The sequence below is a fragment of the Xenopus tropicalis genome, chromosome 1 (genome assembly GCF_000004195.4).
Source record: "Xenopus tropicalis strain Nigerian chromosome 1, UCB_Xtro_10.0, whole genome shotgun sequence".
NCBI classification, from domain to species: domain Eukaryota; kingdom Metazoa; phylum Chordata; class Amphibia; order Anura; family Pipidae; genus Xenopus; species Xenopus tropicalis.
Genome location: NC_030677.2, coordinates 127074374 through 127094274, shown reverse-complemented (window position 1 = coordinate 127094274; position 19901 = coordinate 127074374). Strand labels below are relative to the sequence as shown.

General features: G+C 39.5%; 1 protein-coding gene across 1 annotated transcript in view; it reads right to left on the bottom strand.

The window, feature by feature from the left end:
• The window catches only part of plgrkt (plasminogen receptor, C-terminal lysine transmembrane protein), a 35610-nt gene extending 17948 nt beyond the window's left edge, over window positions 1–17662 (bottom strand). Inside the window, 2 exon segments of the mRNA NM_001122815.1 lie at window positions 16142–16228; window positions 17482–17662. Of these exon segments, the coding sequence (NP_001116287.1) occupies window positions 16142–16222 (81 nt within the window). The 5' untranslated portion in view covers window positions 16223–16228; window positions 17482–17662.
• Between the last annotated feature and the right edge of the window lie 2239 nt (window positions 17663–19901).

The window sequence follows — 19901 nt, the reverse complement described above, 5'->3', positions numbered from 1 at the left end:
TTGGGAGAAAGTCTGAAAGATTGTAGGAGTGAATTCCAGAGAAGGGGGGCAAGCCTTGCAAAGTCTTGAATATGAGTGTGTGAGGAGGTAATGAGAGAGGAGTTAAGAAGTAGGCAGAGTTATGGACTACTTTGAATGTAAGAGTCAATAGTTTGAATTTTATCCTGGATGGTAGCAGAAGCCAGTGCTGGGATTGGCAGAGTGGCATGGCAGAGGAGGAGCAGTTGGAGAGGTGTATGAGCCTGGCAGCCGTATTCATTATGGACTGGAGTGGGGACAGTCTTTGGAGGGGAAGGCCTATTAATAGAAAGTTACAGTAGTCCAGGCGACATATGATAAGAGTGAATAAGAATTTTGGCAGCATCTTGGGTGATAAATCATGTTTTTAAATATTGCTTAGGTGAAAGTGACATGATTTGATTAGTGACTGGATATAAGGAGTGAAGGACAGGGCAGAATCAAGGATAACCCCAAGGCACCTGGCCTGGGATGATGAGGTGATAGTAGAATTGTTAACTGTGATATACCTTGGGAGGAATGTGGGTGTTGGATGGGGGGGGAAGAACCAATTCTGTCTTAGAGAGGTTTAATTTAAGGTAATGTTGGGAGATCCAAGTAGATATAGAGGGCAAGGAGGAAGAGACATGAGGTAGGAGCTCTGGGTTGAGATTAGGGGAGGAGATATAGATCTGAGTATCATCAGCATAGAGGTGGTATTGAAAGCCATATGAATTCATTTGTTTGCCAAGTTCAATGTAGTGTTACAGTTTGCTTTCTCTGGAACCAGGAGCCCTAGTGAGAACCGCAAATAGCTCCAGATGGAACAGCCGGACCTAAAAGGGAGCTGAAAAGCAAGACTTCTTGGCATGGCTAAGGCAGCTTGGCTAAGGCTAAGAAGGCTTACTTACATCAATCGTATTTGCAGAAGAGTTGCTTATTTACATTGTTTGCTGCTAAAATAGTATAGTGCTGTGCTATAGAAGCAAAGAGTGCTGTACTGCTGAATAAATAAAGCATTACTGGGCCCCCTGCCACGGCCTTCACAACCCCTTCTGAGGGGTCCTCCACCACTCGTTCAACCCCCTCCCGAGCGTGCGTAAATGAAACTAACCTTCAGCGCATTGGGGGAGGGAGACCGGTAGCTCGAGAGAGAGAGAGTGCTCAGTGGGGACCGGGTCTGGGCCGGGGCCTGCCGGGTTTTTTCCTGGTGCCCCAGTTGCCCAGTCTGGCCCTGAAGAGAAAACATTTTTCTGAAAATGTTTTTACTTTGGAATAGGGATGCAGCGAATCCAGGATTTGGCTTGGTATTTGGCCTAGTGAATTTTTTTTTACCCTTTCTGGATCGTAATTAGCATATGCTAATTCAGATTCAGTTCGTATTCAGATGAACCCCTTGAATCCACTTTCTTTTAATGGCAACCCCCTACCACTTTGCAAGAGGTGGATTTAAGTCCAAATGTGCAGAAATTGAGAATGTTGACAAAAGCAGTCCATCAGTATTGAACAATATGTGTGTTTTCAACCCTGTTGTTCATGAGTATGACATTAGCCTTAGACGTAGGCTTACGGTCAATCTCACATGATGGAGACTATGGCTTGTTGACAGCTATGCCTAACTAAACCCCTTAAGCAGTCAAAATACAGCTATGATTTGTAGACCAGCTAGTTAAACATCATCAATATATTCCAGTGAAACAGCAGCAGTCTCAACTAGCAACAAGCAAAATTGCATTGCTGTTGTAACTACAGCAAGTGATCACACATTTACTTTTAGTGTGTAACTGGCAGTTGATGGGTTAATGCAAATTTCTAAATGGTTGCTAAGAGTTAATACACTTATACAGACCTGCCCCGCTACATTTTGTCAGTCTGTCATGAGATATTGCAGAACACTTGCTAAGGGGTGGGGCACACCTATACTTTTGATTGCCTCTGCTTCTGGCAGTTACTAACATGGTGCTGACTCACATGGATTCTCCCTCATGGAGGCCATCTCTTGCCTTTTCCCATGCATGTGAATAGAAAGCAATTTACAGTGTCAATGGAGGTTGTTATAGAAACAAAACTAAATAAAACAAATAACGTATATTTGGCATCACCTTGAAGGTCACAGCCCTCACTTTACAGCTTTGGGCACAGTACTCCTTTTAGGTAATTAACTAAAGGGGTTGTTTACCTCTAAATTAACTTTTTGTATGTTAAAGAGAGTTCTATTCTGAAACAATTTGCATTTGGCCTTCCTATGTTATTATTCGGGTTTTTTTAATTATTTAACTTTATATTTAGCAACTCTTCAGTTTGGAATTAGCAGGTATGTGGTTCAGGGTGCAAATTACTCTAGCAACCAGGCAGTGGAATGAAAAACTGGAATATGAAAAAAGTGGGTCTGAATATAAAGATAAGTAATGATAAGTAACAATAAAAATAGTAAAAAGTTCACCTTTAGGTGAACCACCCCTTTAAATCTGCACCTCAGCAGTAAACCATGGCAACCAATTAGATGTCTGTATTCACTGTTCTACCTGCAGCTTGCTAAAAAAAAAGTTAACCACTAACCAGTTGCTATGGTTTACTGCCCAGGTGCAAATTTGTCCAGACTTCTTTTACTGCTTCTTCACAGACTTATTGAAATACCCATTTCAAAAGTGACAGGATATCATAAACCTAAATCATTGCATATCAAGGGGAAGTCAAGAGTTTAATAAGAAGTGACAGATGGGAAACAGAAAAGGTCAGTGGCTATGAAAGCTATAGTTTGAATAAATTTGTCAGGAGTACAGACCTTAACAGATATTTAACAAAGAACATATTTTCAAAAATCTACATCATATCATATCAATTCATTTAACTGACACTTCTGCAGGATGGCACATGTATCAGTATTACTGCCACTTATGTTAACTATTTCTCTACTTGACATGTTTCATATGATAGGGGAAAAAAATAAGAAAAGAAAAAGAATAAAATGTCTCAAGTATCGATAATTGTATTTACCCTGGCCAGTCACTTCAAGTCAGCTATGTTTGGCCTAATGCTATGTATGGCCCCTGGCCTAAAGCTCTATAGAAGGATGCTCCCCAAATATTTAAATCACTGTCTAACCTGAAGCAGTATTTTGATTCACTTTGCATAGTTACATAGGGTTGAAAAAAGACCAGTGTCCATCAAGTTCAACCCATCCAAGTAAACCCAGCACACCTAACCCACACCTACCAATCTATACACTCACATACATAAACTATAAATACAACCACTAGTACTAACTGTAGATATTAGTATCACAATAGCCTTGGATATTCTGCTTGTTCAAGAACTCATCCAGGCCCCTCTTAAAGGCATTAACAGAATCTGCCATTACCACATCACTAGGAAGGGCATTCCACAACCTCACTGCCCTCACCGTGAAAAACCCCCTACGCTGCTTCAAATGGAAGCTCCGTTCCTCTAATCTAAAGGGGTGACCTCTGGTGCGTTGATTGTTTTTATGGGAAAAAAGAACATCCCCCATCTGCCTATAATCCCCTCTAATGTACTTGTACAGAGTAATCATGTCCCCTCGCAAGCACCTCTTTTCCAGAGAAAACAACCTCAAACTCGACAGTCTCACCTCATAGTTTAAATCTTCCATCCCCTTAACCAGTTTAGTTGCACGTCTCTGCACTCTCTCCAGCTCATTAATATCCCTCTTAAGGACTGGAGCCCAAAACTGCACTGCATACTCAAGGTGAGGCCTTACCAGGGACCTATAAAGGGGCAAAATTATGTTCTCATCCCTTGAGTCAATGCCCTTTTTTATACAAGACAGCACTTTATCTGCTTTAGTAGCCACACAATGACACTGCCTGAAATTAGACAACTTGTTATCAACAAAAACCCCTAGGTCCTTCTCCATTAAGGATACCCCCAACACACTACCATTCAGTAGATAGTTTGCGTTTATATTATTCCTACCAAAATGCATAACTTTGCACTTATCAACATTGAACCTCATTTTCCAGTTTGCTGCACAGTTTTCCAAATTTGTCAAATCGCTCTGCAAAGCGGCAGCATCCTGCATGGAACTTATAGTTTTGCACAATTTTGTGTCATCAGCAAAAATAGAAACAGTACTGTCTATGCCCCCCTCCAGGTCATTAATAAACAAGTTAAAAAGCAAAGGACCAAGGACTGACCCCTGCGGTACTCCACTAACCACACTGGTCCAATTAGAAAATGTTTCATTTACCACCACTCTTTGTAATCTATCCTTCAGCCAGTTCTCTATCCAATTACAAATATTATGTTCTAGGCCAATATTCCTTAATTTGATCATTAACCTTCTGTGAGGTACTGTATCAAACGCTTTAGCAAAGTCCAAGTAGATGACATCAACTGCCATTCCAGCATCGAGGTTCCTACTCATCTCATCATAAAAGGCAACTAGATTAGTCTGGCAAGATCTGTTACGCATAAAACCATGCTGGCACAAACTAATAGTATTGTGAACTGCAATGTATTCAAGTACCCTATGCCTTATTACCCCTTCCAAAATTTTTCCTACTACTGATGTCAGACTAACAGGCCTATAGTTTTCAGGCTGAGAACGGAATCCCTTTTTAAATAACGGCACCACATTAGCAATCCGCCAGTCTCTCGGCACCATGCCAGACCTCAATGAATCCTGAAAAATTAAGTGAAGAGGCATAGAAGGAATGCAAAGAAAAGGATTTTTGCTGGGGTAAATCCTGTTTCGTCTGGTTAATGGTTTCCTTAGTTGTTACAGCATGTTACCTCCCAGGGAGGGGTGATCCTGATGGTGGTCATCTTGGAGGCGATTTATTTCTGGTGTGCTTTAAACCATGTGGCCTGCAGGTGTTTTTGGACTAGATGAAGTTTAGTCATGTTGGTATATAAGTCTCACAAAAAAAGTGCTTCCTTTCTTTAGACATGTTTCAACTCAGTAAAATGCCTACACACCACAATCCTAATAACTTTTAAATGCTCAAAAACTGAATAATGGTTAAAAAGAAGAAACAACAATAGCTCAGGTATGTCCTAACCCATGTCACCTGGGCCCTGTGGATGTTGGGTCATGGCAAGAAGATAATGAGGCCCCCCCAAAAAAACGCCCCTTGCATACATGGCCACACGCCTGTCCACTTCCCAGTTTTGCCCAAAGTCCACCCACAACCCTCCCCCCCGCCCCACCTACTCCCCCACAAGCCCCACATCTTTTGCAAATAGCAAATTATGCTTTTCCACCTCAGGGCCCTGCGCTTTTGTTTTCCTTTAAAGATATATGCATCAGTCAACTATTTGATAATATAGACTGCATGCTTTCAGCATTTTACAGCAACAAAGAGCCTTTACCAGTCTCTAAGACAGATGTACAAAAATTAATCACGGAAATAACAAGGTTTAGATAAGTTTAGGGAAATGCCTCTCAATTACCAAGCACTAACTGTTATAATATTCCACAAAACCTTCAAAAATTAATTTCCCAGGTAAAGTGTAACATTAAATTAACCTGTGTATTCCACTCCTCACATAGATAACATTAAAATAGAATAAAATCAACACATGCACAGTTAATGCAACCTTGACAAACAGATGACGCACAGCTTAACAAAAATGCAAGCATTGTTATTCCATTTCAAGGATTCCAGATACCAAAGACATTTTAAATTTTATACGGATAGGAATTCAAAGTAGATTTTAATTTCTCGGAAACTTAAGAAACACCCATACAGGATACAAAAAAGAAATGAGGAGAAGAATCAAAAGCAAAATCGGTATATGTAGGATTAAAGGGGAAGTTCATATTGGGATTAACTATTTTGATGATATAGACACTGATATTCTGAAACAGACTGCAAATATTTTATTTTCTTATTTTTCCACTGTTTTTCTATTCTGCTTCTCTCTGATCTAGAAGGTATAAAAAGCCATCTGTTCACTGAGGTCATCAACACCAAGCAACCAAAATGTAAATTTATTAGAAGCTCTTAGTATTTATTATTGCTTTTCTTTTTTTTCGTTTAGGCCCTCTCCATTCATAATTTCATATTTCATTCAAAATTTTCATACCATGGTGATTGGTCGTTTAGTTGATCGGACAGGTTAAAAAATTTATGTCAGATAATGATAAAATCTATGCATTTATTGTATCTATGCGTGTATCCGATGATTATTGGTCATCCTGGGGGACCTACAATGCATTTCTTGGATGTCACTTTCGTATGACTGTTGTCAGCTAACTATTTTATGGTTAGAACATCCTCTGATTTGTTATTTTTAGGACTTTATCCTACACTTTAAATCTGAATGTTATTCTTAGATTGTGGTATTGAAACGCACAATCGATATACGAATGTTCATAGGAAGATAACTAAAATCGGAACATTTACAGCCACATTAACATCAAACCAGATTCAAACACGTACAATTACAAAGCATGGTTTATGACCCTTCTTGTAAATGTTATAAACACTAATATTTTCTAGCTAACGTATATTTAGTAAATGGGAATGCCTAGGCTGAAAATTGTGCTATAGCAGTATTTTTCAAGTTTTCCAAGCAGATGGCTTAAACAGGTAAAGGATCTATAATTGGAATGCTTTGGGCCAGGGGTTTTCCAGATAAGGGATTTTTCTGTAATTTGGATAACTGCACCTCAAGTCTGCTAAAAATAATTTAAACGTTGAATAAACCCAACAGAATTGTTTTGCCACCAATATGGATTCAGTAGCTTACATGTTGCTGTTCTATTATTACAGAGAAAAAGGAAATATGTTTAAAAGTGAGAATTATTTGCTGAGATAGCCTTCAGTAACACTAAACTTCCTGATAAGGAATCCCATTCACATTGTAACATGGCTGTAACAATAATGCATTTATATATTTTGTAACATTATTATAAGCTAAAGATTTTAACAAAAACATTTTTTAACAGAACATGCACAACAAAAATACTGGGGGGGGGTCAAATCCCAAAAGTCTATTTAAAAAAATCTGTGATTTAGAGTGTTTTCACTACACTATTTGATGCAAACCATCACATCACTGTATTGTGTTTAAATTACTTTTATATTCTATATCAGTGCTGTCCAACTTCTACGGTGCCGAGGGCCGGAATTTCTCTAGCGTACATGGTGGAGGGCCGCTAATGGAAGCCAGTTTTGACCACTCCCCTTTTTGAAACCACACCCACTTCAAACCACACCTATTTTATCACAATGGTGGTAGCACAGCAAAATCCCAAATGCTTGGTCCTTACTGTGGGGATATCAACCATAATTCATATGTGAAAGAATTATGTCATATTAAGATATACATATATAATTCCATATGCCTCCTCCTCCCCTGTGGATAGCAGAGCAATCCCCAGTACATAATTACACACCTTAGGGACCATCCAACTGCTAACAAACTCCCACAACAAACCCCTGCCAGGTTCACCTCCCACAAGCAGCATAGGGCAAGTAGAGTATGGCACACACAGGACTGCACCAACAGACAACTTATATAAGGAACCATGTGTATGGACTTTTACTTTCTCCTTTTCTACTCTGCCTGCCCTGCTCTGCTCTGCCCTGCCTGTACCATACTCTGCCTGCCCTACCCTGCCTGTGTGTGCCATACTCTGCCTTCCCTATGCTGCCTCTGTGTGTCATACTCTGCCTGCCCTACCCTGCCTGTGTGTGCCATACTCTGCCTGCCCTACCCTTCCTGTGTGTGCCATACCCTCCCTGACATATGCTGCCTGTGTGTGCCATACTCTACCTGCCCTATGCTGGCTGTATGTGCCATACTCTGCCTACAGTACCTATGTCTGAGGTGTGAAGAAGTGAACAATGCAGGGGGTGAACAATGCAGGTATTAAAAGGTGTGAAAAACACAGGGGATTACATTTTTAAACAATACAGAGGGATTACAGCCTGAATCTGAGGTGAGAACCATGCAGGGGGCCAGTTAATCTCAGTACTGATACCATTTAAAGCTTACTCAAAGGTAAGTCATCAAAGCAGCCAGACAGGTGGGGGGCCACACAGAGGGGGGTCGCGGGCCACCAGTTGGACAGCACTGTTCTATATTAATATACTATTAAAGATATTCATTACACTTAAAATATTAAATGCGGTTATTTATCCCCACCAAGATACAATTACTTATGTTTCTTTGTTCTCTTAGAAGATGTTTAGCAAAAGGTTTAAACTTTTTAATCATATAAAACAGACACTTCTTGGATAAAGATGCTGATGGTACCTCCCTGGACACCAACTATTTATTTTTGTTATAGAGTCTGGGTTTTTCCACTTTCGTATTAGAGTAATGATGGCTGGTCCAAATGAGTACACAGGTTGGACACTTGATTTAGGGTTATAATGAAGACAAAATGTGGACAATTATTTCTAGGTAGGACCAAATTAGCAGTGTGCTTTCAGTGTTCTTTCACGAACAAGCAATTATTTTTTTTGTTTTACAGAAAGTTGACAAGAAGTGAACATTCCTCCCACAGATGGGAATTTGCGAACTTCCAGACTTTCATGTTAAGAATAAGGCTTCTAGCACTAATAACCTAAGAATGTCACTTTTGGTTCCAGGCTCTCTAGTGTTCGTCATTGTTGCATCAACCTGTGACCTTTACAGCTAATGTGAAAATATATATATATGTTCAATGACTTTTAAATCTACTGTTGTGGTCGTCTTACTGCTTCCAAGCTGTTCTAAACAAAGAAACAAAATGCATAACAAACTACTAATCCTAACAACATACGCCTTTGTTAGATCAAACTCTTGAATTAAATTGGGGTAAATGATTTACAGTACATCTTGCTCAGATATGAAAAAAGCCAGGCTAAGTACTGGCTACAAGTAAATAATATCAGTTTAACCTTTAATGTAGGAATGCACTGATTCTTCTAAATCCTAAGGGTTCAGCCCAACGAATCATGGGACTTTATAACTCTGTAGAATTGAGTGTGAAAATGTTTTGTTTACAGGTAACACAATTTACAAATGTTCTCATTTGTCCATGTGTTTGGCTGAATACATTTTTTCGAGGATTTGGCCTTTGTCATGACTTTTTAGCAAGAACAAACATTTATAGTTAGAAGCTCAATAACATCTAAGTAATTGACCCAGAATGCATTGGCCACCCCTCTTGCCATTACCTCTACTTAAAGCTAATTTCATATGTTCATGTGACGTTACCTGCACAAAAAGCTTAATTTGACTACATTCTTCAAGTGATACTGACACATTTGTAGGAAAATTGATAAAAACTGGTCAGCATTACAAGGAAAAGGGGCCCTAATCAAATTATGGAAAACTGCCCAAAAACTGACTTAGGGATGCCTTGACTTTTAGGTGAGAGAACTGCTTCTGTGATCAGTAGAAGGCATTGCTTCTGTTGGTCGCAGTAGGGTAATAGCAGTATAAAAATGTATTCTAGAAAATCTAGTCAAATGTGTCCCAGAGGCCAAATAAATATGAAAAAAGAGCAATTGCATTAAAAATCATATATTTGTCATACACAAGATTTACTAAAAATCACAAATGATAAGCACTGTTTCCAATAGCAAGAACTGAGATATTTGCTAACTGAACAAAAAAAAAAACAAAAGACTGATTGCTTTAAGTAACTGCACTATGTTTAGCCCCCAAATTAAAAGGGGCAGTTCACCTTTAAATGATGCAGACATTCATAATATAAGACTATTTGCAAATTATTTTTATGAGTTTTGAATTTTCTTTTTGTTCAGCCGCTCCCCAGTGTGAAATGTCAGCAGCTATCCAGTTTACCCTAGCAACCAGAAACTGATTTGGATGAGAGACTGGAGGATGAGTATGGCTGTAACAGAAAGAAAGTAAAAATAACAAGTTTAGCCTCGAAGAGCAATAGTTTTTGTTTGCAACCCCCATCTGAAAGTTAGAAAGAGGCAATAAAAGAAGACATATAATTAAAAACTATTAAAAAAATGAATTGAAAATGAAATGAATTGAAAAGTAGTTGAGAGTAGGACATTCTTTAACATACTAACTTTAAGTTAGCTTAAAGGTGAACAGCTCCTTTAATAAAAACTGATTTTCCCATCCATAACTTGGTTCCCAGTGCCACCATTTGGGTACCCCTTTTTTTGAGAATGTATGCTTCAGCTCTCTTAATTTATACTTTAGTTTTTGTTTGTGAAGACTCTCATTCATCCAGATTATGGTAAATCTGTAGTAATAAGTCAAATCAACTGGACTTGTGTTTTTCTTGAAGACATTTTGCATGTGTTATTGCTTCTCTTTCTACCAGTTTTAACAAAAGCCCAGTCTGGATACCCACACATCTTAAAGGAGAAGGAAAGGCACATAAAGAGTTAATCCCAAGCTGCAGGCATACCTTCAGTTGTCTCAATAGTGCCCTTAAGTCTCCCCATACTTCACCCGTTCAGAAGATCAGAAGCCAAACAGAGAAAAAAAACACTGAGCTGGGTAGAGAAGATTCCCATAATGCCTCGCTTTTTCCAAGACTTGAGGACTCGTTTCTACAGGCAGCACATGGGCAGAGAGCATAAGCGTCCGGTTGCCATGGCGACGCAGCGTTGCCGAGTTCTCTCACAAGCAGGAGGGAGAAGGGGGGGCGGGCTGGTGCTGCGAGGGAGATTGTTTGTGGCAGGAGCGGGGGTTTGTGGAGCTTGGGGGGTTTGTGGCAGGAGCGGGGAGGAGCGGGGGGGTTTGTGGAGCTGCAGAAACTTTGTAACAGGAGCAGGGAGCCAGCTTGTGCTTTTCAGCCCATACAGACACACTGGATAAGATGGCGGCGCCGTTCACTGAAACAAGCATGTAAGTTCTAGTATGTGTATCTCTGTAAATCTTTCATTAGGCAAGCCAGGAATATAGCGATTTTACACAGCAATAGTAGTACTTTTTAATAGTGTGCTTAATAGATTTTGCCTTTCCTTCTCCTTTAAGAGCCCCTCGGAGATGTTCCAACTCTTTCACCTTAGCCTGTGCTGGTGGGTATCGTCTGCTTGGTGATGTAGGGTTCCGATAACCCCCAGTTTGTGATCTAGTGGATGGTGGCATTTAAACAGCAGATACTGGTCTGTGTGGGTTGGTTTCCTGTAGACTTCTATTTCCAGCTTTCTATCCTCTTTTTACCAAGCAGTCCAAAAAAGCCAGTGTGTTATCTTGCACACCTTCCCATGTAAATTTGATGTTGTGGTCCATTGTGTTGATGTGCTCTTGTGTGTGTGTATTTTAAATGACATGTCAACCCCAAAAATAATTTTTTGCCTAATAAAACAAAACATAATTCTAAGCAACTTTCCAATATCAATTTATTACAAATTATTAGTGTTTTAAAAGTTATTTGTAAATGTAATTGCTACAGAAAGCAGCATTTGCTGAACTCCTGGTTGTAACTTTTTAAACAATGTTGCAAGTGCCAGGCTCCTCCAGCAAGGCAGGTCTGTAAAATCTGCTGGCGTTTGTTACATTGTTTTAAACACCAGAGCAAGCAATAGAAAGGACAGGCAGAAACTGCTTTTAATAGCAATTATATATGGAAATAACTAAAATAAAAACATTACAAATATGTAATTAATGTATATTGCAAAGTTGCTTAAAATTAAGTTTGGTTTTATTAGGCAGTGGGGTTGACATGTCCTTTAACCCAGGTGTCATCCACATATCAGAACCTATGACTGGGAGTGATTCCTTTGAAGCTATCCAGGGCCTTTGTTTCCACTTCCTCCATGTGCAGGTTTGCCACAATGGGCTAAACGGGCGATCCCATAGCATGTGGTACTTTGTTGTTGTGGATTGAGGCTTCAGTGCCTGCAATGGTTTTTGGAGCAATTGCAAAGTTTAAACCTTTGACTAGGACCTCCATCTCTGGATGCCCTGTCAGACAGATTCTTCCACTTGTCTTTGTTTTCCTGTGTCCCTATTTCTCCTTTTTCCTCCAGGTTAATTTCTCCTCTTTTTGGTTGTTCCTAGAATGGGATACCAAAACTGAGAACTTGTTCTGTTGCCTTTCCTTGCCCTTATTGTGCTGCAATAGTTGTGCTTGTTTCATGAAACCCATCACCCTCTCCCAGATTGCAGTAGGTAACAGTGAATTTTCTTTATTATATATATATACCTAATTATAACTGTTGTAAGTGATGTTGTGTTTTATGGCATCTACTGTAAAATGGGTCTGCCGTATACTGTACTTTGTTTAGCAGTTGTTTTTGGCCTTCTGTAGAATCTGCTTGGCTTTGTGGCCCTTTACGGTGGAATTCAGGCGTATGCTGCATGGTAGGAGCCCATGTGGCTGAGGTTGAAGTGCAGGTGCCAGATCTTTGTACAAGTCATTCTGAATTGAGAAAGCTAGTCGAAAGACTGGCGAAACGTCTTCAAGAAAAACACAGGAAGTCCAGTTTATTTGACTTATTACTACAGATATACTTTACTTTTTGTACTATATTCAGCTGTTGGTGTAACGGTGCCAGGCCGTGCATGGACGTGGACATAGCACACACACAACTCCTTTAGGGACACGGTTCTTTATAGCTTCAGCTTGACCAGTTTTCTCAGAGTTTCAATGGTAGCCAGTCTGCACTTAGTGGTTCTGCCTGTGGAGGGTGCCAGGGTTGATGAGCACTGCTGTTTCTGGTCACTGGAACATGTGGGTACAGCTGTGATGGTTTTATTCATTTAGGGATTTCTGAAAATTCATTTGTTAGCGCATATCCTCCCTATTCCACATGTTGCACAACTGCATTTTACTTTGGTGATGTTCTAGTTTTGTTAAAAAACTTTAAGACAAAGTCAGGCCCAAAAAGTAATGTACACAGAAGGGTGCTCAAAGCAAGCCCCTTGTGTTTTCCACCTTCTCCTCTACCCACCGCCACCTTCGCCCCTCACCAAATCTCCTCTCAGCCTCTCACTTGTTTCACCCCTTAACCCCACTCAGCAACACTCCCATTCATATGAAGATCAATTAGAAATATTTAACAGTGAGGTAAAAAATGAATTGATTTAGACTATAAATAATTCATTTTAATAATCAAAGAAGTATAATCATTTGATTGCAAATTGTAATTCTGGTTTTGTATATAATCGTATTTTTAAAATAAAAACCGAGTTAGAATTGGCTCCTGATGAAACTGACAGTAATATGTATATGATGGAGATCTTAGATTGTAAGCTCCACTGGGTCAGGGACTTATGCAAATGGTAAACACTGTCTGTAATGTGCTGCGAAATATGTTATTGCTTTATATAAAAGAATCATAATAATATTTACCAGCAAGTAAAGCTCTGTTCAATGGATGTTTACAAAAAAATAAATAAATAAAAGACGTGGATCGGTGATGCCACCTAGTGGTGTTACTTTGTTTTTACATTTATACATCTTCATGGGTGTAAGCATGTACCAAGTATTTATAATACTTTATTTTTTCTTTCTAGATTGTTATCCTCTACAGGTCCTTCTCAAAAAATTAGCATATTGTGATAAAGTTCATTATTTTCTGTAATGTACTGATAAACATTAGACTTTTATATATTTTAGATTCATTACACACAACTGAAGTAGTTCAAGCCTTTTATTGTGTTAATATTGATGATTGTGGCATACAGCTCATGAAAACCCAAAATTCCTATCTCAAAAAATTAGCATATTTCATCCGACCAATAAAAGAAAAGTGTTTTTAATACAAAAAAAATCAACCTTCAAATAATTATGTTCAGTTATGCACTCAATACTTGGTCGGGAATCGTTTTGCAGAAATGACTGCTTCAATGCGGCGTGGCATGGAGGCAATCAGCCTGTGGCACTGCTCAGGTGTTATGGAGGCCCAGGATGCTTCAATAGCGGCCTTAAGCTCATCCAGAGTGTTGGGTCCTGTGTCTCTCAACTTTCTCTTCACAATATCCCACAGATTCTCTATGGGGTTCAGGAGAGTTGGCAGGCCAATTGAACACAGTAATACCATGGTCAGTAAACCATTTACCAGTGGTTTTGGCACTGTGAGCAGGTGCCAGGTCGTGCTGAAAAATGAAATCTTCATCTCCATAAAGCTTTTCAGCAGATGGAAGCATGAAGTGCTCCAAAATCTCCTGATAGCTAGCTGCATTGACCCTGCCCTTGATAAAACACAGTGGACCAACACCAGCAGCTGACATGGCACCCCAGACCATCACTGACTGTGGGTACTTAACACTGGACTTCAGGCATTTTGGCATTTCCCTCTCCCCAGTCTTCCTCCAGACTCTGGCACCTTGATTTCCGAATGACATGCAAAATTTGCTTTCATCCGAAAAAAGTAATTTGGACCACTGAGCAACAGTCCAGTGCTGCTTCTCTGTAGCCCAGGTCAGGCGCTTCTGCCGCTGTTTCTGGTTCAAAAGTGGCTTGACCTGGGGAATGCGGCACCTGTAGCCCATTTCCTGCACACGCCTGTACACGGTGGCTCTGGATGTTTCTACTCCAGACTCAGTCCACTGCTTCCGCAGGTCCCCCAAGGTCTGGAATAGGTCCTTTTCCACAATCTTCCTCAGGGCCCGGTCACCTCTTCTCGTTGTGCAGCGTTTTCTGCCACACTTTTTCCTTCCCACAGACTTCCCACTGAGGTGCCTTGATACAGGGAATACTCTGGGAACAGCCTATTCGTTCAGAAATTTCTTTCTGTGTCTTACCCTCTTGCTTGAGGGTGTCAATGATGGCCTTCTGGACAGCAGTCAGGTCAGCAGTCTTACCCATGATTGCGGTTTTGAGTAATGAACTAGGCTGGGAGTTTTTAAAAGCCTCAGGAATCTTTTGCAGGTGTTTAGAGTTAATTAGTTGATTCAGATGATTAGGTTAATAGCTCGTTTAGAGAACCTTTTCATGATATGCTAATTTTTTGAGATAGGAATTTTGGGTTTTCATGAGCTGTATGCCACAATCATCAATATTAAAACAATAAAAGGCTTGAACTACTTCAGTTGTGTGTAATGAATCTAAAATATATGAAATTCTAATGTTTATCAGTACATTACAGAAAATAATGAACTTTATCACAATATGCTAATTTTTTGAGAAGGACCTGTATATAACAGATTACTACATATTATACTGTGAACAGATTACAACTATAGATTATTATAGAAATGTATTTAAAGGAACAGTTCAGTGTTAACATGAAACTGGGTAAAATAGATAGACTGTAGATTGTAAGCTCTACGGGGCAGGGACCTCCATCCTCTTGTGTCTTTGACTCTTCTCTTATTGCAACTGTATCTTTTATTTATTTGTGTTTATTGTAATACTTTGTATTTATCTATTATCTTAATACCCCGTTTGTATTAATGTATTCTACTGTACAGCGCTGCGTACATAAGTAGAGCTTTATAAATAAAGATATCCATACATACATACTGCGCAAAATAAAAAATGTTTCTAATATAGTTAGTTAGGCAAACATGTAATCTATAAAGGCTGGAGTGACCAGATGTCTAACATAATGGCCAGAACTCTACTTCCTTCTTTCAGCTCTCTAACCTGTTAGTTAGTCAGTGACTTTTGGGGGGACACATGGGACATAACTGTTCAGTTAGTTTGTGAGCAGTGAGCATGCAGGTCAGATTTTTGGCTAACTGTATTGAAAAAATTTTTTACTTTATCGTATCCATAATGTGAGTATATATCTGCTCACCTGCACACCATCTGGCTTTGCTGTTGTGATAATTTACTTGTGTGGTTGGTTATTGTGATAAAAAAATATCTTAAGCAGCAATTTTAATAACTTAAGTAAGAACTGCTAATGTCACATGCAGAATTCTGATCTACATTATTAACTGCAGCGTTTAAAATAAGCCTTCTCACATTCACATACTGGTCAAGCACCGCAAGTTGTCCTGCATAAACAATTAGCATCCTGTGAGTTTCACAGGGTAATAATACTGGGTTACTGGCCATCAATGTCAGTGAGAAGTGACCTACAGTGGATAATGGGTGCTTTCACCGTCACTGCATACAGTGATCAAATCGTCCAGTATTCCCTCACTCAAATACAAGTGCCTAGTGGTAACAAAGATAAACATGTACACATACTACAGCAGGAGAAGCATTTGGTTTTGTTGCACAGTAGTGTTCTTGGAATGCCAACACTATACCAACTCATAACTGCTGAAAATATACCTGAATCTGTGCATTCATCTGCATTAATTCCTGCTGCTTCTTCATTTGTGTTTCTGTAGCTTTGGAGATTAAGGATCCCATTTTTTCCTAAAAAAAAATTAAAAGATCAGTCACTTTTAGGCTAATATCCCATGAAGCCCAACAGGAGGCCCTCTGAATATGTTAGGGCTGCTGTACTGCTTCCAGGGCCAGCAGTTGCAATCTTTAGTTAAGTTATATATGTGCTCATACACCTTCCACAAACACCTGGCCTATGCACTTCTTTAGCACAACTTCTTTACCTAGAGTGAGGAGTTTGTGCAGTCTTGGGTGGAAATGCTTTGAAACAGTTTAAAGCTGCGCAGGGCAGAAATAAATATCAAAAAAAAGTTTTACAAGCATTGCAACTATGTACACTCTGGGGCAAATTTGTTAAAAATCAGTAACATTTCTCAACCTTTTCACACTTTATTAGCAGACAAAATGTTTTTTTCTAATGTGAAAACACTAAAAAACTATTTTCTTCAGTTGACCATAGCTTGTACTGGGAGAAAACAACGTGCCTATTTTATATGACACCAGTATATTATTTTTATTTAATATAACCATGCACCTTTGACTAATCACTGAACTTTTTACCAGCTCCCCAATAAGTCACAGTCCGATCACTGTGTGATAAAACCATTAAAGGCTTTATATAAAACACTTTTTGGACTAAATGCAGGTCTCCCACCAATAGTGATGTATGGTGGGTTGCCGTATCAGAAGGGAAAATTGAGATCCATCTAAATCAGGACCCACTATTCATGCTGTAGAAATGCCAGGGTTCAGTTATAGGCATGGGTCCCACTGTATCTTCAGATTCATTTTGTCCCGGAATTATTCTCTTCCCTGCCAGCAAAACATGAGCATTGCAGATGACAGAATGGAAGCGGCTTTAGTACTACCAGCAGGGGGTACTGGCAGATAATTCTTGTAGTGATCCTATTACAAGTGTTGGTAAAATGATTTAATATCATTCTCATTGCTTATTAATCTCTTTCAGGCCATGTAACTTCACACCCCCTTTTGCAGTCAACTTACATTTTATTCATTGTACTGTGGCTCTGATCAGCCTGCATGGAGTCTCCCATGGCACATATAATGTAGAGACGTCCAACCTGTGGCGCTACACTTTATTAACTCTATTGAATATCAAACACAGAATGCAGCGGTACGTGAGAAGCGATGCAAGTTATTATAATTTGCCCAGGCGACCCCAGCTTTCACTTCAACTGCTTTGACCTTGCAGGGAACCTCTAAATGATTGCCCTGTACGGGCGCAAATGAGGGAGAAAAGGCAGGTCATGCCCCCAATTTACCGTCTGGCTTTTCCAGTCACAACCTGCGACACGAGTGACACCGACTACAAATCTCCGCGCAGAGGAACGAGCAGGACTGAGTTTAGAGTATAGCGATCACGTGACCGTACAGGGGCGGAAAGGCAGAGCGGCGCGGGGAGTTCTGGGTAGGACGAGGGAGACACAGATATAAAGAGAATTCTTTCCACTGTGGTTGCTTATGGTAGAGCCAGGCCTGCTATATACTGAGTGATGACAGACATTAGCGTGACTGCCAGGAATCGCACCTAAGGAGCAGGCCTGGTCTATATTATGTAACTGTTACGTATAGCTATATCTGCACTTAGGGGTCCCACCTGTTCTACAACAATAACAGACTTCCTGGTCAGTTCCATTCATTCTTTTGATTGGTTTGCGTATTGAGAACAGTGTAACTGCGCCCTCTCCTTGGATGGCCAAATCAAACAATCTCTTCTGCCTGTTGGTGATCAGGCATATACCTAGGCTAGCCAGTTTGTGCTCACCTGGAGGGCCTCAGCTGAACAAACAAACTTAAAACTACTGTCCCTGCTGCCTTCTACTGAATGTAATGTAAACCTCTAAAAGTAGTAGTATTGGCCTGAACTGACTATAACAGGAAGTGCCTGAAATGAAGGAAGATAAACAGTAAGGCACAAAAGCAAAACTGTAGGAAGAGAGAAGCATAGCTAAGAGATAATGGAAAGGAAAGAGGAAGGGAGAGCATAATAAGTAAAAGGGGAGAGTATAAAACTGGGGAGAAAGAAGAAGGTGGGCTGGAGAGAGCAGAAGCTACAGAAGCGTTTGCAGGAATCTATAACCTGCAAACAGCATTTGTTCTAGGGATAGGATTGCCACCTAGCAACAGCCAATGATTGTTGGCGGCAGCCTCCCAAAGATACACTGGAAAAAGTTATACTACCGCTACAGCCATGTTTCTGTTTTCCCTTTATGACGTGCTTGTGCCTTTAATATGTGGAAGCAAGCACAGGTCTGCTTAGTGCTGATTGGACAGTATAGAGCAGGAAGGGGAGTAGCTGAACGGGGAAGTTACATTTTTTACCAAGAGTCTGCTGGATGACAATCCTAAAAATAAGGGAATGTCCTTGAAAGAAGCAGAGATTTAAAATAAATCTGAAAAGATGAAGCTGCAGTTCAAGTTGTAATTGTCTTATAAATGGACTAAGAATAAAAAAAAGTAACAGATGAGGCTATAGTCACTTAAAATAGATATGTATAGCATTTAACTACCCATAGCATAACATTCACTATAAAATTAACCAAAGCACATTGAAAGAAGAGAAATTAGGTACTTTCAGAATGATAAAAGCAGCATCCTTTCTAGTTCTACTTGGGCTTAGATTGATAATCCAAATTCTTTTGAAGAACGTGGGTATCTTGAGAGTTAAGGTGAACATGTTACAATTACACCTCGTAAATGGCCGTTGTTGGTCTGGGTCCAGTACTGATTTGAATCAAAAACAAATCAAGAAATAATCACACAAGGTTGGGTGTACAGATATCTTACCCACAGTCAAGGTGGGTCCAGGTGCTCATGCCCCAGACCTCTCAGCGTAGGGAGCCATCATGGGAAAATCAAAAATAGAAAAGGCAGGCACTCCGGATTTTGTCAAAAATGTTGAAAAATGCAGCAACAAAAGTAGTTTACATTAAAAACGTATAAATTTTATTGGATCCATATATAAAAACAAGAAGCCTTACGCGTTTCGTACCATGAGGTACTTAATCATAGGCTGGAAACATTATGCACAGTACACATTATTTAAAGGCAAATTGACCAATGGAAAGAATTAATCAATTAACCAATCAGACCAATAGGTCTTATGGCTAGGGATAGTGAATAAAAAGTCACAAATTCACATAGGGATACAATAAGCATTATATATGTTAAATTAAAGTATAAATATAGATACAAAGGCTAGAACTGTTCATACATAACAAGTAACATCATAGTCAAAGTTTAAGCCATATGGTTGTCGAGTTTTTAAGAAGAAAATCCATTTGGTTTCTTTTCTAATTAGAATTGAAGAGATGTTACCCCCTCTAGGGTTGGGGATTACTCTGTCTATCCCTGTAACCTGTAGAAATGATAGAGATCTATTAGAGCATTCCTGGAAATGTTTAGCAACAGTTGTATGACTATTAGTATTAGTGATGTTTAGCACATGTTCTCTTATCCTGTCTTTTAATTTTCTACCTGTTTGACCAACATATTGCATCATACATTTGGTACAAGTAAGGAGATATATAACATTTCTGGTGTTGCAATTAATGAAATGTTTTATCTGGTATTTTTTCAGAGTTGTAGATGAAATGAAACAATTCGTTTTGTGTATGTAGTTACAGGTGATGCATTGTCTAGTTCCACATTTAAAACATCTCTTCAATTCTAATTAGAAAAG